Below are 25,349 nucleotides of genomic sequence, written 5' to 3'. Positions count from 1 at the left end.
AAACTAGAAATAAGATATGCGATTTGCCTAATGGAATGACTCTATCAGTGGCCTCTATCAGTCCCGCTGCCCCGTAGGTCATTCAGAGGCTGTCCCCCCAAGACACCACCTTATATACAGGTACAACAAGTCACACCTCACTGCTGACGTTGTCAGGTTGCCACACTCTGATGTTGTCAGGTTACCACTCGCTACTTAAATACCTCCCATCAATCACCCTGTAGCTCATGGTTTGTTTAGATATCTCCATCCATCATGTTGTCATTTTAGATCCTTTCTTGAACCTGGGTCTGTATCTGGGAGGGGTGGGTACCAAGGTCTTTTTAATGACCTAGCGACATCATGTGCTTCCCACTTACGACCGGTACCAATTACTGTCCTTCAGTCGGTACCTAGCACCAAGTAGTGATTTGTGCTCTCAGCCCTGTGCGTGCCACGTTCTGTGAGCTGGGGTTGGCCTCTTGCTCACAGCTTAGCGTTGCTTTATGTTAGCCAGGTTTTGCCCATTGTTAACAAGGCCTCAGGCCTCAAACCAGGCTTGTGCTGCATGTTTTAGGCCAGTGGTCACCAATCTTTTTACACCCAAGATCACAGACCAAGCCAAGATCTACCCTGCCCCTTCCTTGAAACCCCGCCCCTTCCTTGAAGCCCCACCCTCTCTATTCTCCTCCTCTCCATCACTTGCTATCCCCCAATCTTTATACTGCTGCTTTTTCCCCCAATTCTTCTGCAGGAAGAGGTGTTTCCAACATTTGGCCTGTCTAGACTGGACCAAATGTCAGAAAAAAACCCTTCTTTTGGAAGCCTTGTGGAAAGAGGAATATAGGAGTGACCCAAAGAGCATGTTTGCTCGTCCACTAAAAAAGCAGAAGAACAAACGCATCCCTGGATGCAGACTCCTGAAAAACTCCTGCAGTCTAGCCGTATCCTCGCTGGGTTGAGACAGGATGTGTAGGCTCTGGGGTGAGAATGAGGGATTTGGGTGTGGGAAGGGGTGAGAGGTGCAAGTTCTGGGACGAAATCTGGATGCAGGAGGAGGTGGAGAAAGGGACGCTGGCTCAGGGAGGGTACTCCAGGCCGGGCAGTGTTGGGGTACTAAGCAAGCCACTGGCTTGTGGATGTGAGGGTGCAGGAATTTGGGTTGGGGTATGTGAGGGGCTCAGGGCAGGGGGTTCCAGTGCATGATAGGTTCAGATGTAGGGTCTGGGGGAATGGGGTGTGCAGGAGTGTTATGATGCTATGGCCAGATGGGGGCTTGGCCCCAATTGGGGGTTTGTTGGCCAGGCTAAATAAAATATTATTGTTGGCAAAATAAAATATTATGTCAAACACAAAAAGTTTCTGCATTGTCTTTATTTATGAGACGGGCAGGGAACCTGTCTTGAGTCAGGCCCACGGAAAAGTCAGTTGGGAGCACGGGACATGGTACTGGGGAAGGGTGCTAGTGGGTGCTGGGGCAGGGAACAGGGCGCCAGTGGGGGCAGGGGAGGGGAAATAGGGTGCCAGGAAGGCAGGGAACACATTTCTGCAGCAGGAGGCAGGGTGCCAGGGGGCAGGTTTCTGCAGGGGGGCAGGGGGACAGGTTTCTGCAGAGGGGGATCCAAGGGGGCAGAGTTCTGTGGCTGGAAGCAGGGGAGAGGAAACAGGGTTCAGGGACAGGGTGCCAGTGGGGGTAGGGAGTCCCCTACCTGTCCCCTACCTCCCATGGAGGAAGGAAGTCCCGTTGCACGCTCCCTCCCCCTCCTGCTGAGCAGGGAAGCCCGCACACATGACCCCTTGGGGCCAACGCCCCCTCCCGCAGAGAAGGGATGTCCCAGCACGCCCCGGGAGATGTACTGGTAAGTTCCTGGAACGCCAAGGAGCTGGGACAAGGAGGCAGCCGGTGCATTTCCGGAACCCCCAGAAGTGACGTGCAGCTGTAGGACCTTCCGTCCACCCCGCAGGAAGCTGCCACTACCTGCATTGTGCTCGAGGTAGGTAATGGGGCTTCTTGGCAGAGGGGGGAAATGGGAGGCCCGGAACACCTCGCGATCGACTGGTTGGTGACCATGGCTTTCGGCCCTCATCTAACTACAAACACACACAGCAATGACAATTGCACATGGTTATCAATATGTCCCCTGAGTTCGGGTTGCCATCTGGGAGGGGCGGAAGCCGTAACTCATACTGACATGTTAGCCCTCTCCCTGAACCCTGGGGAACAGACTATGAGCCCCCTCTTCATGAATGATCTGCCATAACGCATGAGAAGGCCCCGATTCCTGCTCTCCACCTGGGGCAGTGCTGTCTCAGCATGTTTATGCCTGGTTAAACAAATATGTCTGTTCCCTGCTTATCTCAACCTTTCTTTAGCCACGTATTGTCCATTGTTAGCTTGGCCTCAGACCAGGCCCGTCCATTTCGGGCATATGTGAACGATTCTTAGCAGAGACTGTGGTCAAGATCTTACATAGTTATTACTGGGATCCTGGCCCTACATCTGTGTCCTTTGTTAATTCATTTTATTCACTTTTAATCTGTTAAACCCTGTTTCTTTAAGCGGTCAAGTAACGCGCATAAAAGGAAGTTACTCACTTTGTGCAGTATTGTCTGATCTTCGAGGTCCCCCCCCATGGGTGCTCCACTGTTGGTGACGGGTCATCCCTGGAGCTGCTCTTCAGAGCTTTTTCCCTAGTAGTTTCCTGTCGGGCCAGGTATGCGCAGGAGGCGGCTCACACCATTGGCGATTTGAGAATTGCCGCATGCACGGCCTGGCCCTTCCCCCTCAGTTCCTTGCTTGTACCCGAGTATAAGTAATTCTGAGCAGAGGGGAAGAAGGAAGGGCTGTGGAGCACCCACGGGGACATACGCCTCGAAGAACAGTCATTGCTGCACAAAGTGATAGCTTCCTTTTCTTCTTCGGGTGATGTCCCCGTGGGTGCTCCACTGTCGGTGACTACAAAGCAGAGCCCACGATGGATGGTAGGAATTGGAGGTAATGTGTATCAGCAGAGAATAAGACTGCTGTAGCCACTGCTGTATAGCCTACTACTTGTGGCATGATGGAATAATGCCTGGAGAAGGTGTGTTCAGATGACCAGGCAGGCATCCTCAGGGAGATCATAGATCTCCACTCCCTGGTGGACGTTTTGGGTGACCAGCACTGGGACAACACCACCACCCTCATCTACTTCCAGGTGGGAAGTGATTGATTGCACCACACCTAGTTGGACCACATTTAATTATCTTGATTCCACTTATCACGAGCCCATTTCTCCGGCATCCGGCCGGCCTCGTTCATGGACCACCATTTGGTGGCCATGAAGACCTCTCAGCCGGGAGAGGCGTTTGCCCTTCTCTGGGTGTAGAAAATCACTTTCTTAACATCCTTGTCCAGGGTTGTTATTATTATTGGACATTTCCCCCTCATTTCCCTCTCCTGCCTCCCTATCTGCTGGTCTTTCTTCTGGCTGCACAGATCCTGTCCTTTTCTTATTCCTGGCTTGCATCCACACTTCCAAAATGCTTTCCCCAGACCCATTGCCTAGCCTGGTTCTCTCTTGCCTCTCCCTCTGCCTCTGCCAGCCACGGCATAGCCAGTCTGTAGCCTGAGAATCTCCTCGGAGCAGGGCCGGAGCAAAACCTTCTCCACCTGCCTCCCCCACCTTGCTGTGGTCTCCTTGTTACTGAGCACAGCCTTCTTCGTCTACCTAACCTCCCCCCCTCCAGTGCTCCATCAGGTCTGGATCTCGTGGTGGGTGTTCTCTACGCCGTGGTGCCTCCAGTGATGAATCCGGTCATCTACAGCCTGAGGAACAGGGAGCTCAAAGCTGCATCGAAGAAACTGTTTGGGTGGAGATTAGTCTCCAAGAATTAAAATGTCCTTCATCCGTCCTGGGTCATGGTTTCATTTGATGTCATCAATGGAGGACCAGATTATATCTTTGCAAGCAGACAGTGCCATAGGTTCATGAAGGAGGAAAAGCCCGATTAACTGAACTGAATGAAATCATAGTTAGTTAGTGATGGATCAGTCCAGTGTGAATGCAATCAGAACCTATGTAGGTATTCCTAAATCTGTCTGCCCATCCCTGTCTCATTTTATGTATTTATGGTGTAATAAACTCCATCCTATCCAAGCCCAGCACATCCAATATCAACAGCCAAACCTACGTCCCTTGTGAACATTGGGCCGTCTTTCTCTCTTGCGTGTTTGGATGGAAAATTGGTGCTTGAGGAATGAGAGGTTTGGCTGATGTTGGCCCAAAGATTTCATTTTTGTTTGGCTTCATTTGGTCTATGGGTTGATTCATTTGTGGGTTTGTTCCAGGTGGCTGTAGAGGAGGTAGGAGCTCGGGCGTTTGGAGTATGTCTGATCCAAACAGGGTGTCAACGGATTGTTGGAGACGCCATCTCCTCCTTGCTGGGGTGGGATTTTCTGAGGGACCTGAAGTTTTGCTTCCCCCAGTGAGGATGAATTAGGAAAAAGTCTGGGTGGGTGGGAAGGTCTTAATCCCTAGTCACACCATTATGGGAATGTGGAAGGGATTGCACAGGCTATTTCAGAGCTGGGAGGGTCACAACAGCCACATGTATTAACGTATAGACACCGAGTCACTCTCACTGCGGCAGAAAGACCTTGAGGGAGAAGAACCTCTGGCGCTGTCTCCTTCAGACATAGGGGCTGGGCAATAAAACCGAACTTTTGTCCCGCCAAACCATTGCCATGTGTGTGTCTCCAATAGCAAACTCATATTTTCTCAGCTGTTGCTCTTGGTTTCCCATGGGACCACCCAAAGGTCCAGGATGGGGGGAGACGGGCTGGTCACTCAGCCGATGGCTGAAGGAAGATCTGCAGGGATCACACACATGGAAGGGCCTGTGGAGCAACCCTGGTGGGTAGCCACGGAGGGTGTGGGAGGGAAGGACGGTGAGAGGAGGGAGCCATCAGGGGGCCCCATACGAACAGAAGGGCAGGTCCACGCTGAGACCAGAGGCCCCAGATGTGCAGCTGTAACCCGGTGACCCCGCCAGCTGGGACTGAGCCTTTCGTGTGGAAGGGTTGATTTGGGTTTGGCAAAGGGAGTCTGATCCACACAAGCACCTGAATATATGTAGATCATGGAGCTAGAGATAGAGAGGGGGTGTGTGGGGACAGATAGATAGATAGATAGATAGATAGATAGATAGATAGATAGATAGATAGATAGATAGATAGATAGATAGATAGATAGATAGATAGAGGGGGGGTGTGGGGATAGATAGATAGATAGATAGATAGATAGATAGATAGATAGATAGATAGATAGATAGATAGATAGAGGGGGGGTGTGGGGATAGATAGACAGACAGACAGAGAGACAGACAGATGCACTTTCTGGAGGCTTTTCCCCATGGTTCTGACCCATGCAAGAGGCAGGAGGGAAGGGAGAAAATGCACAAGCCGACCCCTGGCTGGGAGCCGGGCCTTTGATGCCCCCAGATTCTGTCTTGACTGAGGCTTTCAAAGCCCCGAGGAATGATGGGGAAGTTACGCTGCTATTTTCGCGCCCTCTCGAGGAGCCGGGTCACTTTTATCCTGTAGCTCATGGCTGCAGGTGACAGACCCAGGGGCAGTTTGCCCGGCTCACGGACATGGAGAAGGCAACTGAACCTTTCTCAGGTGAGCGACCTCTGCAGGGTCATCTGGGAGACTTTTCCGTGGGTCTCTGTTGCTCTATCCGGTGGAAGCCCTAGGCCTGTGTGTCATTAATTAATCACGCATTGGAGCAGGCGGGATGGACTTGAGGTTTCCCACATTCGGCGTGAGAGCGCTAACCACTAGGCCACACGATCACTCACCCCCTCCATCCCTCATGCAAGGAGCGTGCAATATTCATCCGCACTGCAACTGTTTCCGCCGACTAAGGGGGGGACAATCAAACAGAACAGAAAGAGCCGTGCTCGGCAAGCCAGGGCAGCCCAAAACGCCGTGGGCCCCATGGGTGGATGACGGATCGTTGGCCAAACCCCAGTCCTGTGGACGGTGAAAGCCCAGCTGCTGTGGGTGGTACAGGGCCGGCTGCCCTACCCACTCTGTCCTACTTCCTCAGATCTTCTGAGGAACAAACCCAGACTGAGGGTGAGTTGGTGCTGTGTTGCTTTTGGGGTTATTTATTGGCACAAATTCTTAAGAGTAAGATCACACACAGACACACACACGCACACACACACTCATGCAGGCAGTTGGGAGGCGTGCTGCAAGCACGGTGTGGATTACTTTAGATTTTGTTGGTGGCTGACATGCTGGCATCAGCTTCCCGGAGAGTCGGCCACGAGGTTCCTTGGGAGATCCCTTCGGATCTTCAGGAGGCTTCACTTCCTCCGGGCCGGTCCCAGGCTTCTGCTGGGATGCTACTTCTTGTCCAGGAGAAAAAGAAATTTTCTGGACCCTTCTCCTGGAAGGTGTCTGCTTGCAGGGTCTCTGTCTGCCCTGAAAGGTCACGGATCCCACACGGGTTTTTGGTAGAGTATTTCTTATTCACACTCCCACACGTTCCACGGGTCACATACATATTCCTGAGCAACATGGTTCCTAGGTCAGTCCCCAGCCCCCTCCAATACATGGAATTACTTGACATGGGGAAAGGCCCTCATGTAACTATGCTGGGTTCACAGACCAAAGGCAGGATACAGACTTAACATACATTGTAACTAAGGGTATGTCTACACTACCACCCTAGTTCGAACTAGGGTGGCTAATGTAGGCAACCGAAGTTGCAAATGAAGCCGGGGATTTGAATTTCCCAGGCTTCATTTGCATCTTGCCGGGCGCCGCCATTTTTAAATCCCCGCTAGTTCGGACTCCGTGCCCGCGGCTATATGCGGCACGGAGTAGGTAGTTTGGATTAGGCTTCCTATTCTGAACTACCGTTACTTCTCGTGGAACGAGGTGTACCGGTAGCTTGGAATAGGAAGCCTAAAACTATTAGGCTACCTAGTCCGTGCCGCGTGTAGCCGCGGGCACAGAGTCCGAACTAGCAGGGATTTAAAAATGGCGACGCCCGGCAAGATGCAAATGAAGCTCGGGAACTTCAAATCCCGGGCTTCATTTGCAACTCCGGTTGCCTACATTAGCCACCCTAGTTCGAACTAGGGTGGTAGTGTAGACATACCCTCTGAGAGGTAGGGTCAAGGGGAAAGCAGAGGAGTGTGTCCAGTCGGCTAGATGCCAATGGGGGGGGGGGCACACGTTGGGGACCCTCGACCCTGCACCCTTGTCTGCAGCCAGCTGTGACTTTCCTCCAGGCAGTAGAGTAGAAGGTTTTATTGCTTCTCAGTGATACAGCCCAGACCAGGCTCTATGTAGACATAGGAGGATGGGCAGACAGACGGGGGTGGGGAGAGGGTTCACAGGCCCCTGTACTGTTCTAGGTCCACTTCCTTTGTTCGAACCCCTTCCCCAGGGACCACCCCCCGCTGGGCCGTGCTTACAGACACTGGCCAGTAGGGGTCACCCCCAGCACTACACAGCAACCAGGGCCTGCCCAGCCAGACAGGATCCAGGGCCACAGGAGCGGACGCCCCCCCTCCCCCTCCGCACACTGCATCACAGGGGGTGGGTCCAACTGGTTCCCAGCCTCACCCCACATCGGCCCCTCTCTCTGGGGCACAGTGCAAAGACGGGTGTGACCCCCGGCCCCGTGTGTCATCTCCAAGAGGGACCTCCCAGCTCCAACTCCCTAGGCCAGGCCCACCAGCCCTGCCAGTAACGGGGGCTCCCTGCAGCTCTCCTCCCCTCATGGATACACCAGGACTATTTCCCTGGGAGGGTGGGGAAGCCCTGGGATGGGTTCCCTAGGGAGGGGGTGAAACCTCCATCCCTAGAGGTGTTTCAGTCCCAGCATGACCAAGCCCTGGCTGGGATGGTTGAGTTGGGGTTGATCCTGCTTTGGACAGGGGGCTGGACTGGATGTCTCCTGAGGTCTGTGCCCATCCTGGGATTCTAAGATAATAGATTTATGGCTCATTACGACCATCTGTAACCCTTGCTTGGTCCTACCACGCTCCCTGCTTGGTCCTACAGCTACAGAAGTCCCCTTGATCGGTCTCATGCAACGTGGGGTATCTCTGTGTCTAGTCTACCCCTTTGCCTTCCCTCCCGCCCCGATGCAAAGTGCTAGGCACGCACAGATGCCAAAGTGAGGGGTCCGCCGCCAATCTGATGCCTAAGTCTGACCTGGAGGGGATACTGGTCTATGTTTTACTGTCTCAGCTGTGACCTCTGCCTAGACTTGAGTGCCGACATTATTTCTTGGGACTAGAAGTTTCCTCGGACATTTTCTGCATCCACCGGGGATGTAGGGGGATGTCTACCTTTGCACCCTCTTTCAAGAGAAGGATGAAAATGCATGAAGCATGGATTTGAATTGCCTGCGCTTCATTTGCATGATGGCGCTATTTCAAAATAAAAAAACATGGTCGAGACTCAGTTATTTCAAAAGAAAACCCTTCTTCCAAAATAACTGGTAAACCTCAGTGTATGAGGAAGAAAGGTTATTTCGAGAGAAGAGTTTTCTTCAAAATAACTCCGACTAGACAGCGTGCTATTTCAAAATACTGCCATAGAGTGAATATGCAAATGAAGGATGGGAAATTCAAATCCCGGCTTCATTTGCAATTTTGAACGCCTTCGTTTCCACCCCCCTCTTGAAAGAGGGGGCAAGTGTAGACATACCCTATGAGAATACAGATCTACAAGTTGGCATCTTTCCATGGCATCTTCAGATCGGTGGTCGGGATGGACGTGTCTGTCTTGCCTTTTTTATGAGCGCACAAACGACTCCTGCCATTCGTTAAGTAGCCAGGATAACTGATCCTTTCTGGGAGGAGATTTCCCTTGGCGGTTCTGCTACTGGGACTTTCAAACTGGTGGGAAGGGACCGTTTTTTCTAAGGCCACCAAACAATTGCTTTAATGACGGAGACCATCTAACCGCCAAGGAAAAGCCGGCAGACAGTAGAACTGTTGACTGCGGTGTCTTTGCAAGTTTGATGAGTTACACGCCGATGTCCTACCTTTGCCACGTACCGGTCCCCCGTCACCAACATCTCCGGGTGAGCCGAAATCTTCAATGTATTTCTTCTCCCTGCTCCCGTGGGAGGTGGAAAAGAATATTCTCCTCCACGGGCACAGAGAGAACTCAGGAAGAAAGGCAAAAGGGCCGATTTGCACACACGTGAGGCACTGGCAGAGAGGGAGAGGTTCCTCGTGGGAATCACAAGAGTGTGTAAGTGAATTAGGTGCCTGGGTCACACTGGCGTTCAGTGAGCATTACGGGATAAAGGTTTAAAGCTATATGGGCGTTTATGAATGCAGATCAGTATCTAGTGGGATTTTCAAACAACCAGAGCCCCCAAAGTCCAATGACTCAAACTCTCTGCTGCCCACAGCGCCAGGCAATGGGGGGGATGGTGATCAGGCCTGGGGGGCAGCTACCTTCTCAGCTGCGGCACAGCCGAGGTAAGGACATGGACCAGCACAGGGTCACACTGGGGGAGCACTTTGAAGGGGACTGATGCAGGTGAAGGACGTAAAAAAACCACAGAGAAAAATGTTAACCGGTTAACGGTTAAACGTTTTGGAGGGGGTGTAGCTCCGCCCCCTCCCAGGAGTGGCAGCCAACCCTGCTCCTGGTGGGCTGTCGGCTGCCAGTGGGGCCCCAGATGGGAAGTTTAATCATTTAAGAAACTGATAAGCATCAGGTCATCGATGAAACGGTTAAACGTGCATCCATGAATGGGATGAATTCACAACACATGGCACGTGGCCTCGACGTCCACCTACCAGCCTTCCCCACGGCATCGGACTTGCCGGCCGAACTCTGCCCGGCTGGGAACCGTTTGCCCGGCTTGAATCTGGGCAGGGCGTGAATCGTTCGTCAGTGCGAATCAGTCATTGGGGCGAATGCCTGGGCTGCTGTTCACAGGTGGGACTCTCTAGTAAGGAGAAAGCTGCCATGACGACCACAGGGGGTTGTGTTTCAACACCCAAAGATCATGTCTGTGTGTCGGTCCCAAAGCCGAACTCGGGTGGAAGGGACTTAGATTATATTGGGTGGCTCATGCAGAGCAGGGTCAGTGCAGCCACCTATGGGGTATGGGGACTGTTGAGACAGGGACCCCTCTATTATTTGGAAAAAGCGAAGCAATTTGCAACGTTGACACTAGCCACCCCCCACAATGCTGAAAGGAGACAGTGGCTGTGAGTGGCACAGGAGTTGCTCAATAGCAGCTTGCCAGCGGTTGGAGCCAGGGGGCAGCCATGGCTCCACTGAAGGTAGCAGAAGACTCTTGCATCCAAATTGGTGGCAGAAGTGGGATCCATGCTGGGAGTTAGCTCCAGGCTGGGCTGAGGCTGGCCCGTGGGGTCGGAACCCAGTGCCCACTGCTGGCCTCGGGGCTCCCATTTGATGGCCCAGGGTAGCTTGTGGGTGCAAGGATCCCGGGGGGCTCAGAGTCCAAAGACGGCAGGGTCCACGCTGCAGCCCAGCAAGGCATTGGCGGCTTCCAGGCACTCGCTCAGCCAGGGCCCTGCAAGGAGAAAGAGATCGATGTGGAGACACCAGCCCAGGAAATGGGGAGTGGCCGGGGGCAGACATGAGCGAGGGGAACAGGAGGAGCAAAGAGATCACAGAGCATGGGGGGACAGGCACGAGGGTCGGAAAGTAAAGGTGTTGGGGGATAGGGCACGGCAATTGCCACAGGATGGTGGGATTGGGACGGGGATAGGCTGGGGGCAGGGGTGTGGGGGGCAGGGTGGGGTTTGGAGTTGTGGGGTTCCCATGAGGCAGGAGCTCTCCAGATGATGCCCTGAACCCTGCCCACTCCCCCCCCCACACACACACGCACCCTCTTACCTGCTTGGTCCCGCACCCAGGCCACCGCTTTGACCTCCAGCAGCTCCCACTCGTTCCGCTGCCCCGTGGCCCGGCCGTGCAGCCAGACCACGGCCAGCACCGTGGCCCAGACACTGGGGGCCACATCCTGTGGGGGGAGGGGGCAGAGACAGTTTGAGACAGGGTGGGTCTGGGGACTTCCTGCCCTTCCAACTCTCCCCTCCCTGCACTCACCTCACTGGGCTTTCTCCCCCTGGCGTCGGTCTTGCTCACCCCCAGCGCGGCGGCCAGCAGGGGCCCCAGGTCCCATGAGCCATCGGCGTTCTGCAGGGACACCAGCCTCAGCAGGGGAGATTCCTCTGCTGCCCGCTCTGAAAAGAGAGATGGGGCTGGGTCATTATTTCAGTATAATGAGATGGCCTGTCCAGGTTGGAGACAGTCTACACCCTAACTGTGACCTTCTGTGACTTCTTTACTCTATCCCTCCATGGGTGTCCTTAACTCTGCCCCACTCCAGGGCATCCTTTACCTGTTCCTCTGAGCCCTAAAGCCCCATTCCTGGGCATGCTTTATCTGGTTCTCTGCACCATTGACCCCTCCATGGACACCCTTAACTCTACCCTGTCCTGCACCCATGGGATGACACTATTCACAATTAGGCACCCAACTCCCTTGGGTCCCTGTTAATGTCCTAGTCTCAGCCATTAAGCCCATGTCCCCAGGGTGATTCTCACACACAATCTGACCTCAGGAGCATCCTCCTGCAAAGGACTCTTCTTTCCAGGGAAAGACATGAGCTTCTAAGGAAGTAGGGGTACGTCTACATTACAGTGTTATTTCGAATTAATTGAATTCGAAATAGTTAATTCGAATTAAGCTAATTCGAAATAACACATCTATACACAAAAACTATTTCAAAATAGCATTTTGATATTTCGAAATAGCATGTCCACACTGAGTGGACCCTGAACTGAAGTTAAGGCTGGAACCAGTGCCGGCAGGGCATCAGGTTGGAACTTATTGTGTGGGGCTGCTGCCTGAGGCTAACTGAGCTCCGTGCTTAAAGGGACCCTACCCCCACCCCGGACAGACAGTTCTCAGGGTTCCCTGCTTGCTTGTCTACCTCGATGAGGGACAGCAAAGCAGTCCTGTCTTGGAGTGCCATGAGTGCCCGCACTTGGGACACCACAGCACTCGGCCACATGGAACCAGAGCTGCCCCTGGGCACGTCGGTGCGTCTCGTGGGGTCGTTGCCATCAGCCCGGCTGCATTTGCTGCAGGCTGCCATCCGGGGGGTCCATTGGGGGGCTGTCAGGATCCAGGAGGCCCTGAGGGAGAGCATCCACCCCGAGCCTCCCTGGTCCTCCCCACAGGGGGCTTGTGCCCCATTCCTCCCTCACGTCCTTCCACTTACCCCTCCCTAGCCCCCTTTCCTGATGTCAAATAAAAATAGAAACTGGGTTTATTGAACAAAACTGGGGGAGGGGGAGGAACCTCTGGGGAGACTGGGAAAAGGAGGTGGGAGGGGGAAGAGAGAGGGTGGAAGAGGGGAGGGGGAAGCCTGGGAGGAGGGAACTGGAAGAGGGAAACAAGGGGAAGAAGGGGGAGGGGAAGCTCAGGGCTCAGGGTTGGGGGTCTCACCAGACCAACTTGACTTTCATGCAAACCTGCTCCTGGGTTCGCATGTGGCCTTTGGTGGCCAGGCTGGCAGCTATCCTGCCATAGACAGGCGTGTTCCTACGTCTAGTGCGGAGATCATGGACACTGGGGGCATCCCCCCAAACCTGAATAAGGTCCATGATCTCCACCCTGGACCAGGAAGGCGCCCGCCTTCTCCAGCCCCTGTCAGGCTCCTGGGAGCTGGCAGACTGCTCCTGGGGAGCGGTGGAGGGCTGGCTGCCAGTGGCTTGCTGGCTCCTGTTTTGGGGCCTCTGGGTCAGGGGCCCCAGTGGCCACTGCTGGCTCTGGGCTGGCAGGCTTGGAGCTGGCACAGGCACTGTGGCCAGGGTCTACCCATTTAATGGCTCCAGGGCTGGGGGAGAGGAGAGTAAGTTTTCCTGGTTGTGCCCAGAGTGGTCACCAGGGCTCCCTGGGAAGGGCTGGAGGCCTCCTATTTCGCATTAAGTGTCTACACAGCACTTAATTCAAAATAGCTATTTCGAATTTGGCGTTACTCCTCGTAGAATGAGGTTTACCAAATTCGAAATAAGGGCTCCCCTATTTCTAATTGATTTCGAAATAGCGGTTTGCCTGAGTAGATGCTATTAAAGTTAATTCTAAATAACTGCTATTTCAAATTAACTTTGTAATGTAGACATACCCTAGGAGACATAGGATTTAACAGTGTGTATAGGATATAGCCATATATAGGCCAGGATTATGGGGCAGAGTTAAGGTTACCTGGGCTGCAGTAACTTTGTATTTCCAGACTCTCCAATTCAGATCTTAAGGGGATTCCAGACTTCCAAATTCCTGCCTTTCGTGGCCTTCTTTGATTATGAACTGGACTGCGCCCACAATGATCTGTGCCCTATAACTCAGGTGTACACATGTCCTAGCCTAAGCCCAGTTTCAGCTAAGTTTTTTGCTAGGAATTTCCATCCATGTGTCTGAGAGAAAACAGCAGGGGATTCCTTCTCAGGCCACCACAAACTCGTACCCCACATCCCAGCTTCTCGCTTGGAAGCTTCTTTCATTTTTTTAAATTTATTTCATGGCAAGAGGATTTGTGTCACCTCACTTCAAACCCAGCCCGTTAAGGACGCCTCTTCCTCCCCGGCATCACGACCATTCTTTTGCTCAGGAATTTCCGTCCGTCTCCGCCCCCGATCCTGATGCTTGCCCCCCAGTTCTGATGCCTGGTCCCAGTCCCCACGCACCTTTCTGGGGCACGGGCTCCGGCGGGACCTCGGGGTCGGAGGACTCGCTGCCCCGGCACTGGAGATGTCCCCGGAGGCGCTCTGGGATGCAGTGGAGCCAGGACAGACACTTCTGAGGGAGGCGAAAGCACAGGCTCGATTTGGGGAGCAGTTCGAGCTCACTGAAGTGCCAGTAGCGTGTCACAACCAAGTGCTGGAGGTTACGCATGACCTGCGAGCAGCCCACCAATCGCCTCCTGCCCAGGTGATGAAACGCATGATGCGTGGTGGCTTCATTCGTGGACACCACGGAGACAAGGCGCCGCGGAGGCAGGGACAAGAGCGGCACGGAGAATGACGGACAGAGAGAGGGACAGACAGAGGCACCCATAGAGACAGGCTCGGGGGAGACGGAGAAATCCCAGCCCCTCCCCAATGCTCAGAGCTGCCGGGACCCCTCCCACGTGTTGCCCAACCCCTTCCCCCACCAACTCACTCAGGGCTTGGCACACGCTCCCCCTCCCCACCCCGCAGACCCATCTCTCCTGGGCTGTGACATCCAGAACCAGTCCCCATGCTTCTTCCCATTGGGACCCCTCCCCCAGGCCCAGGGGATGTGGGAGCAGGCACTGTGCCCCATGGATGAAGGCAGGATGCTGTGGGGGGGGCAAGGCACCTCCCAGCCAGGCTCATGACAGCGATGGGCTGTGGCCGTCTGGGTGGGTTGGTCGGTCTGGGTCTGCTTCACTGTCTGCGTCTCCCCGTGTGGGCCTGGCCGTCAGCGTCTGGGTTCAGAGCAGCCACATCTCCCATTCTGGGTCGGTCTGTCTGCGTCTCCTGTTCCAGGTCTGTCTGTCTGCGTCTCCCCGTCTGCGTCTAGGTCTGTCTGTCTGTCTGCGTCTCCCCGTCTGCGTCTAGGTCTGTCTGTCTGTCTGTCTGCATCTCCCCGTCTGTGTCTAGGTCTGTCTGTCTGTCTGTCTGCGTCTCCCCGTCTGCGTCTAGGTCTGTCTGTCTGTCTGTCTGTCTGCCTCTCCCCGTCTGCGTCTAGGTCTGTCTGTCTGTCTGTCTGTCTGCCTCTCCCCGTCTGCGTCTAGGTCTGTCTGTCTGTCTGCGTCTCCCCGTCTGCGTCTAGGTCTGTCTGTCGGTCTGTCTGCGTCTCCCCGTCTGCGTCTAGGTCTGTCTGTCTGTCTGTCTGCGTCTCCCCGTCTGCGTCTAGGTCTGTCTGTCTGTCTGTCTGCATCTCCCCGTCTGTGTCTAGGTCTGTCTGTCTGTCTGTCTGCGTCTCCCCGTCTGCGTCTAGGTCTGTCTGTCGGTCTGTCTGCATCTCCCCGTCTGTGTCTAGGTCTGTCTGTCTGTCTGTCTGCGTCTCCCCGTCTGCGTCTAGGTCTGTCTGTCTGTCTGTCTGCATCTCCCCGTCTGCGTCTAGGTCTGTCTGCCTGTCTGTCTGTCTGCGTCTCCCCGTCTGTGTCTAGGTCTGTCTGTCTGTCTGTCTGCGTCTCCCCGTCTGCGTCTAGGTCTGTCTGTCTGTCTGTCTGCATCTCCCCGTCTGCGTCTATGTCTGTCTGTCTGTCTGTCTGCATCTCCCCGTCTGTGTCTAGGTCTGTCTGTCTGTCTGTCTGCGTCTCCCCGTCTGCGTCTCCCCGTCTGCGTCTAGGTCTGTCTGTCTGTCTGTCTGCGTCTCCCCGTCTGCGTCTAGGTCTGTCTGTCTGTCTGCGTCTCCCCGTCTGCGTCTAGGTCTGTCTGTCTGTCTGTCTGCATCTCCCCGTCTGTGTCTAGGTCTGTCTGTCTGTCTGTCTGCGTCTCCCCATCTGCGTCTAGGTCTGTCTGTCTGTCTGTCTGCGTCTCCCCGTCTGCGTCTAGGTCTATCTGTCTGTCTGTCTGTCTGCATCTCCCCGTCTGCGTCTAGGTCTGTCTGTCTGTCTGTCTGCGTCTCCCCGTCTGCGTCTAGGTCTGTCTGTCTGTCTGTCTGCGTCTCCCCGTCTGCGTCTAGGTCTGTCTGTCGGTCTGTGTCTCCCCATCTGCGTCTAGGTCTGTCTGTCTGTCTGCGTCTTCCCGTCTGCGTCTAGGTCTGTCTGTCTGTCTGCGTCTCCCCGTCTGCGTCTAGGTCTGTCTGTCTGTCTGTCTGCGTCTCCCCGTCTGCGTCTAGGTCTGTCTGTCTGTCTGTCTGCATCTCCCCGTCTGCGTCTAGGTCTGTCTGTCTGTCTGTCTGCATCTTCCCGTCTGTGTCTAGGTCTGTCTGTCTGTCTGTCTGCGTCTCCCCGTCTGCATCTAGGTCTGTCTGTCTGTCTGTCTGTCTGCATCTCCCCGTCTGTGTCTAGGTCTGTCTGTCTGTCTGTCTGCATCTCCCCGTCTGCGTCTAGGTCTGTCTGTCTGTCTGTCTGCATCTCCCCATCTGTGTTTAGGTCTGTCTGTCTGTCTGTCTGTCTGCATCTCCCCGTCTGCATCTAGGTCTGTCTGTCTGTTTGTCTGCGTCTCCCCGTCTTTGGCTCAGTCACTGTCCCCGCCTCTGGGTGCTCTGACTCTCTCTCCAGCTGCCTGTCTGGGTCCATCTGTCTGTCTCAGGGTCCTGCTCTCCAGCTGGGAGGGGCCCCCACCCCAGCTCCATCCTGCCAGCACCTGCTACTCCCCAACCCCCCCCGCCCCAGGACTGGGTGGGGGCAAATGAGATCCCACAGGGGCAAGGAAGGGGCAACCCAGCCCCATGGGAGCAGGGGGAGGAGCAAAGGGATATTAGCCCATAACCACGACGCTCCCTCATGGTTGACACCCCTCCCGGCTGTGCAAGGATCCCTCCCACTGCCACCAACTGCCAGGCTCCCCCTCTAACCAGCACCCCCCGACATTCTGGGTGCTCCCTGCGTGCTGGGCCCCCCTGTGGGGTTACCTGCCACTGGGACGTCCCGCCTCACCAGCGGCCCCTGCACCGGCTGCCCCCGCGCCGTGTCCACCCCCACGTAGGCCGTGAGGGAGCAGACGACGCCCGAGCTCAGACTGGCCTCCAGCGCCCGGCTCCAGGCCCCCTTCGCCCCCGCGCTCATGGCCTCCTCCAGATCCAGCAGCAGGGCCTTGGCTGCCAGCCGGTGAACGGGCAGCCTGGGCGGGAGAGAGGCAGGGTGAGCCCGGACGCCTGAGTCCAGCCACGCGAGGAGGGGCAGGGGAGCAGCGGGGAGCCAGGTCTCCTGGGATCCCTCCCAGTCCCGAGAGGGCAGCAGGGTTCAGTAGGCACGGGGGGGAGGGGCAGAATACCAGCTTGTCCCTGTGGCCAGGGGCAGGGCCCCTCACGGCTCGGTGTGGCTAAGCGGAGTGTGTGGGGGGGGAACTGGGTGGGAGGACCCAGCTACCTGTCTCCAGCCTGCGGCTGCAGGGGGAACGCCAGCGTCTCCTTGTAGCTCTGCTCCCGGATGCAGTACTGCAGCGTCACGCCCCCCACGGCAGTGCCTGGGGGCTGCGGGCAGGGGAAAGATCAAACTTTGTGTGCTGAGGGGGGGGGAGAAGATGCCCAGGGACCCCCCCATGCAATTTACAGGACAAAGTGGTAAATATTTCTAAATAACACAGCAAGTTACCTTGGCAAGCTAATGACCATCGTTAGGGGCCAGAGTTAACTATTATTCTTGCCATCACAGAACCCTCCTCTGCCTTGGCCATTGTTAGGGGCCAGAGAGCACAAGTCCCACTGACGGCAATGGGGCTGGGTAGCTCAGAGCCCACCTCCCCACCAGCCATCACTAGGGGCCAGAGTGAACAAACCCTGTTGCCAACAATGGGGCCAGGTAGTGCAGAGCCCACCTCCCCAATACCCATCACTAGGGCCCAGAGCCATCACCTAGGCGGGGTTCTCACAGGCTGGGGGTGCCCCAGATGGGCCTGGCGCTCTCACCGGGGGCTGCCCACGGAGCTGGGCGTAGATCAGGCACCGGTGCACGGCAAAGATCACCTTGGGGGCCGGGCCCAGCAGCACCGCCTCCATCCCGGGGGGCAGGTCCCAGCTCAGCGCGATGCAGGTCACGGCCAGCTGCAGGGCCCGCTTCAGAGACTGCAGCGCCTGGGGGGGACACCGCACGGGTGGGGCCGGACGCCTGGCTCCTCTCCCGCCTCGGGGGGGGGGCTGCACTCCTGGGGTCTCACCTTGGGCTGCATGCGGTCCTGGCCTGTGATGAACTCGGCGCTGCCCCCCCCGGCCCAGGCGATGCCTTTGATCAGGGCCGTGGAGGCGCCTTCCCCGATGCCGAAGGAGAAGCACCTGCCGGGGGCAGAGCCCGGGGTCAGAGACGGGAGGGGGAGGGGCTGTGCTGCGGGGGAGGGGCTGGCCAGTCGGGGCTGAGGGGCAAGTATCATTGGGGTGATATTGGAGCCGGGAGGGGGGAATCTCCAACCTTTTTGGGTATCGCTGGGAGCACTCGGCATCCACCCCCCAAACCCATTGTGGGGACCCTGGGAGACCCCCCCCCCGGAATCAGCACCCGCCTCCCACGCCACTGCTGGTATTTTGGGGCCACCTGTGATGCACGTTGGCTGCCCAGCTCCCGGGGGCCCAGCGGACGCAGAACTCCACTTCCCAACACAACGGGGGATAGAGGCCCCCTCTGAGTCTATGTCGACAGCAACAGTCACCTTCCCCGTCCTGCCCCCTTGGGTACAATCCCCCCCACTGCCATCACCTGCCCCTCAGCTCAAGGGGACATGGACAGGAGGGGCCAAGGGCGGCCAAGGGGATTAGTGGCGGCCTGGCAATGGAAAATGGGACAGCCCGGCCCCCTCTGCACAGCGACGCTGGGGGGGACTTGGGGGGAAGGGCTGAAATGGGGGCAGGGCAGGGGCAGGAAGACATGGGCCAGTGCTGGGGAGAGGGTCCCAGGCCCCAGGCCACCCTGGCCAGCAGCTTGAGGTGTGCGCGAGGAGATCGGAACTCATGGCCGAGCGCTGGGCACAGGGACAGCAGAGCTGGGGGGAGAGGCTGGTGGGGAGCTGGGGGGAGAGGTTGGAGGGGAGCTGAGGGGAGAGGCTGGTGGGGAGCTGGGGGGAGAGGCTGGTGGGGAGCTGGGGGGAGAGGTTGGAGGGGAGCTGGGGGGAGAGGCTGGTGGGGAGCTGGGGGGAGAGGTTGGAGGGGAGCTGGGGGGAGAGGCTGGTGGGGAGCTGGGGGGAGAGGTTGGAGGGAGCTGGGGGGAGAGGCTGGTGGGGAGCTGGGGGGAGAGGTTGGAGGGGAGCTGGGGGGAGAGGCTGGTGGGGAGCTGGGGGGAGAGGCTGGAGGGGAGCTGGGGGGAGAGGTTGGAGGGGAACTGGGGGGAGAGGCTGGTGGGGAGCTGGGGGCAGGGCGTGGAGGACACTGGGGGGAAGGGGGCCCCATTACCTGCAGGACCCTTGGTGACGCTGCACCTCAGCAATGACTTCCCTAGTGTTACACACCTCCCCGTCCGTGAACACAAACAGCTGGGGGGGGGGGGGAGGAGAGACGCCCTCAGAACCGGAGACACCCCTTGCTGGGAACCATAGAGCCTGCCCCTCCCCCACCCCCAGAGATCCCCAGACACATCACTCCTCCCTCCCCCCCCCCCCTCCGCCCAGAGCCCTCCTGGCAGAGAAGACAAGTTACATGAAGCCGAGTCCCCGACAAAGTCCCCTGGAAGGGACCTGACGTCTCCGGGCTCTGTGGGGGCTCCCTGGGGCATGTGAGCCCCACTTCCCTAAAGCCCTTTTGGGCAGCCCTGGGGAACCAGCCGCCGCCCCCCTGGTCAGCGCTCCCGGGACACATGTTACCTGCCTGACTGGGGAGACAGCGCGCTGCTGCGTCCAACTCAACGTGCGCGGTGGTGCACAGTTCTCCCCATGTCTACCTGGGAGCCCAACCCCCACCCACCCCCTCTCCCCAGCCCCTGGAGAGAACAACCCGCCGGAGTGCCCAAGGGACCTGCTGGGAGCTACCCATGTTCCCCCCGACTGCATGTGTCCCCCATGATCCCAGCCAGGTCTGATGAGGTTCAGCCCCCGGCCTCCCCCACCCACCCAGCCCTCCAACCCCAGGCTCCCCATGGCCTCCGGACCTGGCGCGGGTGCCCGTCCCGGCAGGGGCTGCGGTAAATGGCTCCTAACGGCTCCAAGATCTCGGTGCCCCCCAGGTCGGCGCGGAGCCGCCGGACGCGCTTCAGGGACTTGGACATGGTCTTCTGGGTGTACTCCACGCTCCGCCTGCAGGGGGCGCCGGGGGTCAGGGCAGGACAGCCAGAGATGGGGACTAGTCCCCCGCCTAGCTCTGCCCCCAACCCAGACAGACCCCGACACCAGCCAGCCCCTGTTCCATGGACACCCCAACCCCCACCCAGCCCACAAACAACCCGGCACTGTTCAGGCCCCAGCTCAGTCCAGGGACACCCCGACCCATCCCACACAGCCCTTGCCCTCCAGCCAGCAGCCCACAGACCCGCCCCTCCCCTCGGACTCACGGGTAGAAGGACTCGAACTCGGACCCAAAGCCGTAGATGTTGAAGTAACAGCCCAGGGGCAAACTCTTCAGCAGCAAGATCAGGGTCTCCTGGGGATGGACAGAGAGACGGACAGAGTCACGCCAGGTCCAGCCAGCTGGGGCTGCTCCCTGGGACGGCCCCATGGGCCCATCGAGTGCAGCCTTGGGCCTGGCGGTACCTTGGCACAGTCGATGCGTGTGGGGGAGTCGGCGCGGGCGTCCACGGTGCTGTCCATGCTGCCGGAGCGATCCAGCAGGAAGATGAACTCGCCGGCCGCTGTCGCCTCTAGCAGGTTGGGCATCAGGGTCACCATCACGGCCGGGTCACCCATCAGCGAGCCTGGGGAGGCGGGGTGAGCCCCGTGAGAGTCTCCAGTGCCCTGACCCCACTGCTCCGCCCTTCCCACATCTCTCTCCACTAGGACCTCCATGCCCCCCCCCCGACTGCCCGGAGCCCAACCCCCACACCTCTGCCCCTCCCCCATCAGATGGACCCCAGCACCTCCGACCACCCTTCCTACTTCAACCCGCACCCCCAATCCGCCCCTGGATACCTCAAACCTCCATTGTCCCTTACCATCCCCCTCATCCCACCACACCCACCGACACCTCTCTCGCCCCCCCATGTCACAGAACCGCAGCCCTCCCCCACCCTGCCATGTACCTGGCTCCGCTCCGGGCAGCCCGGCCTCCAGCACAACGCTGGGCTTGTGCGGCTCCGCGTAATACACCAGCAGCTCCACGTCCCGGTCCCAGGGCGGCTGCTCGGCCAGTGACACCTGGGGGCAGGGAGCAGACATGATCAGCTCCCCAGCCCCTGCGGGCCAGGTCCCGCTGGCTCTCATGCCCAGCCTGGGGAGGAGGGGTGGGAAAACCACCCCCAAGGATGATGCAGGAACTGGGCCCTTCTGGGGAGGAAACCACCAAGCACTGAATGGTTTTGGTTCTTTCCCATTGGAAGAGACAGTTACCTGGTTGGGGGGTGAATTCCCCCCCCAAGTGCAACCTCCACGGGGGCCCCATGGGAGCAGGGGAACTGGAACACCCCCCACTTTTTCTTCCACTGAAAGGAGAGGATCCCCCAGAGAACAAGGGAAACTGAGGCCCAAGGCAGGACCAGGATTTCAGCCTCATGGGCTGGTCTCAGCCCTGGACTTTTCCCCCGAGGGAAATGGGGAAATTCCCCAGAACCGTGTGTGTCCCTTGTTATCCCCCCTCCCCCCAGTTTTGGGGCCCACCCACTGCTCTGCCCCACATCTCCCCCCAGCAGACTCCCAGATGGTTTTCTGGGACCTGCCATCTCCCCATCACCAAAAGTCCCTTCAATGCTCCCCCCCCCAACATCCAGACCCCGGTACCTCTGCCCCCCACTGGCTGGTCCCTGTCCCGGGGCCCCAGGTACCCGGCAAGCCCCTACCTGGGCGCTGCTCCGGTCCCCGCCCGGGTAGCTCAGGGAGGTGAGGGGGCAGTTGGAGACCACGCGCTCCACGCCGTGGGGTGACTCCAGCATGGCGCTCAGGCTCAGCGTGTAGGGAAGCTCCCCCGGAGGGGCCCGGGGGAGCCCCTGAATGACGTCCTCGCCAACCCAGCCTGCAGGGGGAGAGGCGGGGGTGAGGACGGGGAAGGGGAGAGCAGGGGGGGGATATTGGGGGGATGGGAGGATGTGGGAGGGGATGATGTGGGAGGAGGGAACATAGGGGGGCAGAGGGTACATTGGAGGAACCCCGGGGGTTGGGCTATCAGGAAATTTTGGGTGGCGGAGGGGGTCACACATGTTGGAGGACAGAACTGTGGAGGGCATAGCAGAGGTCGGGGGCTATGGGGTTAGGCGGCCCCGAGGGGAGCTTCCCCTGTGGGACGCATGGGGCCACATCTACACTGCTTCCCTCTTCTACAAAATCCTATGCAAATGAAGCACAGATTAGCATATTGCCAGACTTCATTTGCATAATTAACTAAGAGCTGCTTTTGCATAAAAATGCCCCTCTTGCGCAAGAGCCGTTCTGCCTGAAAAAGTGAGGAACCATTTTCCTATGGGAAACCATGGGATTCCTGGGGGAGCACAGCAGCGATATGGGGCACAGTGAGCTGGGGGCGGGCTCCCCATGGGACACACGGGGGGGAAGGTGGGGCTGACAGTGGGGCATGTAGCAGGGCGGAGGGATGCTCTGGGACCGTGGTCACCAACCAGTCGATCGCGATCTACTGGTAGATCTCGGAGGCTCTAAGAGTAGCTGTTGAGCCCTCTCTGAACTGTGCGCCTGCGCAGGACATTTACATTAGATTTCCTCATTTGAGGAGCAGCTACTCACCGAGCAACAGCACAGGTGAGGAGCTGCGAGGAATGGTGGGAATTTTTTTAAAAGTAGCAGTATAAGGATTGGGGATAGCAAGTGATGGAGCGGAGGAGAATAGAGAGGGCGGGGCTTCAAGGAAGGGGTCTTGGCTTGGTCTGTCATTTAAAAAGTGATCTTGGGTGTAAAAAGGTTGGAGACCACTGGGGGTTTGTATTCTCTCTGGTTGCTTTGTATGGGACTCTGCTGTCCTATGTGTTGCAGGAGGGAGAGTTGTGTAGAGTCGTGTACAGGATCCTGTGTGCGAGCGCCTCTTGGTGGCTGGAGGGGACCTCGCAATATTTACGCTCCTGGAGTCAATGCCTAGGCCGTGGTCAGGCCTCTTCTTTTACCCCCCCTTTCCACTCAACACACACACACGCACACATCCGGGTCTGGTTTGCTGGAGTTGGGGAGGACACAGACCTGCCCACTCCTCTAGGGCCCAGCCCAGGGGCCCGATACGTAGCAGTTACCTGCCAAGTCTCAAAGCCCATAATCGCCGTCACTTCCCCGGGGTGCGGTTTCACCCAGCCCTTCCCAAGGGCCTTGTTGCTCAATCCCCCTTGTGCGGGATCCGCAGGGTTGGCGCCAATCGGCCGTTAGCCGCAAGGATCGCGCCCCGCCCAGCCACGAGAACCCAGCGCCCACTCGGAGCTGTCCAAGGTCCTGCTGCTCCCCACTAGGCCCAGAGAGCTGCCTGGGTTGAGCTCCAGTCAGGGATGGCCAGGCCTTAGCTAGTAGCGCCTTATAGTGCAGCCTGCCGCATCCTGATTGGCTGTGGTGAAGGTTGCCCCTCTACCCTACTTGGAGGACCTCTCTGCTGCTCCTGCTGCTGGCCAGGGTGCTGAAAGGCCTCCAGCGGGGAGGACGGGCTTTCTCCACAACCATCACAGGAGGGGTGCATTTGGGGTATGGCCCCACCCTCTCAACACCTGATGCGAGCAGGAAGATGCAGCCAGTGACAGCCCCACAACTTCTGGGTCCAGGAATCTTAAAAAAGCAGGGGCCAGAGCTTCCTGGGGGGGCTGGGACCAGTGGGGTGGTGGGTGAGTTAGTGTTTGGCTAGGTCAGAGAGGGGGAGCTGGCTTGGGGGGCCATGCAGGCTCTGGCAATAGGCCCCTTTCCCAGACCTCGGTCAGGCTGGATGCTCCTGGTTCCTGTCACAATGAGTCCAGGCGACGCTGGGTCCCTTCAACCAATAAACCTTCTCTTCCATCTGCTGCCTGAGAATCACGTCTGGCTGCAGCTGGGGGGGAGAAGGGGGCCTGGGGTCTCCCCACATCCTGTAACAGGTTCACAGTGGAGTGTGGAGTGGAGTGGGGCACATGGCGGGGGGGACTTGCTGTGGGGAGCATAGTGGGGAAGGGGGTACTCTCCATGGGGGGTGTGCTAGGAGAGGGGGCACTCACCATAGGGAGTGAGGTGGTGGAAAGGGACTCATGCTGGGGAGTGTGGCGGGGGAGGGGCACTCACCCTGGGGGGCGTAGCGGGGGCGCAGCACGATGGGCAGCACGAAGCGGGCAGCGCCGTCAGGCTCCCGCGGCAGCTCACAGACGTAGCGCAGGGTCAGCGCCGCCTCCGCACCGGGGGGCAGGTTCCCCAGGGTGCAGCTGAACACGTCGCCCCCGGCCCCGGCCTCCTCCAGCAGGAACGAGGTCTGGCCCCCCGCCAGCGCGTCCCCGTACAGCTCCCGCGCCTGCCGGAGACATCGTCACCCACGGCCCCTCTTCTGTCCACTCCCGCACCTGCCGGTGACACCATCACCCCATGGCCACTCCCCCGCCTGCCGGAGACACCGTCACCCCATGGCCCCTCCCACGCCTGCCGGAGACACCGTCACCCCATGGCCCCTCCCCCGCCTGCCGGAGACACCGTCACCTCATGGCCCCTCCCCTGCCTGCTCCCACGCCTGCCGGAGACACCGTCACCCCATGGCCCCTCCCCTGGTACCTCTCTCCTCTTGTGGAGCTGGGCCTCCACACAGGTGCCCCCCAGGCAGGCCTGGAAGGCATAGACGGCCGCCTCAGCATCCAGGGGGAAGATGAAGACGGCCTCCACCGGCTCTGCCTCCTCGTTCCGGTAGCGCAGCTCGCAGGCCACGTCCGCCACGAAGCCGCGGAGCAGCAGGGCCACTGAGCCGCTGCGCAGGGGCACTGGGGAGAATGGGGGTCAGCCATGGGCCCCACAGACCCCGACCGGGCCTGGGGGAGAGGCCTCAGCCAGATGGCCCCGCCCACCCATGGCTCCCTCCCAGCCCTGACTCACCCGGGTCCTTGGTGCTGGTCAGGAGTCCGTAGGTCAACATCTCAGCTGGGGGATGGGATCTGTGGGGCAGAGATAGCAGGGCTCATGAGAACCATGACCGCTCCCAGCCAGGCCCTCTGACGGGGAGTCCCACAGGCTCCCAGGCCCAGCTCACAGATGACAGCGATAGCTCCTCTCTGGCCCCTGGATACCTGCCCCCCAACACGGGCTCTGGAGTGGGGTTGGGGGGGGCATGAGGGGTGCAGGAAGGAGCTAGAGCTGGAATCCAGCTGTCTGGAGACTGGGAGGAGGCTCCAGGCCGAGGCAGGGGGATGGGTGTGGGGGGGGTATGGGCTCTGGGCCCAGGAGGGGGAGGGTTGCGGGGAAGGGGCTCTGGGTCCAGGCAGGGGGAGGGGTGTGGGGGGGATAGGAGCTTTGGGCCCAGACAGAGTAGGGGGGCGCGGGGGCGGGGCACCACCAAGTGGCTGTGGGCTCTGCCATTGGTCAGGATTCCTGGCCAATAGGAGCGATGGGGGTGGCACTGGAGGCGGGGCAGAGTGCTGGTCAGTGGGAATGGGGATGCGCCCGTAGCCCCG

At 58.4% G+C, this 25,349-nt stretch overlaps 1 protein-coding gene across 1 annotated transcript; it reads right to left on the bottom strand.

The window, feature by feature from the left end:
* Positions 1-7,141: 7,141 nt before the first annotated feature.
* LOC142821175 (von Willebrand factor A domain-containing protein 5A-like) lies at positions 7,142-24,830 on the bottom strand. The gene is made up of 17 exons (XM_089774383.1): positions 24,775-24,830; positions 24,460-24,662; positions 23,983-24,217; positions 21,591-21,763; positions 20,838-20,952; positions 20,353-20,513; positions 20,154-20,242; positions 19,755-19,899; positions 19,064-19,143; positions 17,842-17,956; positions 17,594-17,758; positions 17,055-17,158; positions 16,598-16,926; positions 13,735-14,004; positions 11,090-11,226; positions 10,877-11,003; positions 7,142-10,550 (listed from the first exon to the last, which is right to left on the bottom strand). The coding sequence occupies exons 1-17, from the start codon at positions 24,812-24,814 to the stop codon at positions 10,471-10,473; spliced, it is 2,568 nt and encodes an 855-aa protein (XP_089630509.1). The 5' UTR covers positions 24,815-24,830; the 3' UTR covers positions 7,142-10,470.
* Between the last annotated feature and the right edge of the window lie 519 nt (positions 24,831-25,349).

This window comes from Pelodiscus sinensis, chromosome 30 (assembly GCF_052426305.1).
Source record: "Pelodiscus sinensis isolate ZL-2025 chromosome 30, ASM5242630v1, whole genome shotgun sequence".
Taxonomy (NCBI): Eukaryota; Metazoa; Chordata; order Testudines; family Trionychidae; genus Pelodiscus; species Pelodiscus sinensis.
The sequence above is the reverse complement of the archived record's forward strand: the minus strand, read 5'-3'. Positions and strand labels throughout refer to the sequence as shown.

Bases quoted from the DNA above. Each gene is read 5' to 3' on its own strand.
- LOC142821175 (XM_089774383.1), bottom strand. From the start codon at position 24,814: ATGTTGACCTACGGACTCCTGACCAGCACCAAGGACCCGG. The intron at 21,764-23,982 runs GTGAGTGCCCCT...CTCCCCCTGCAG, and splicing joins CCCCCGCTACGCCCCCCAGG to GCTGGGTTGGCGAGGACGTC. The intron at 16,927-17,054 runs GTAGCTGGGTCC...TGCCTACTGAAC, and splicing joins CAGCCGCAGGCTGGAGACAG to CCTGCTGCCCTCTCGGGACT.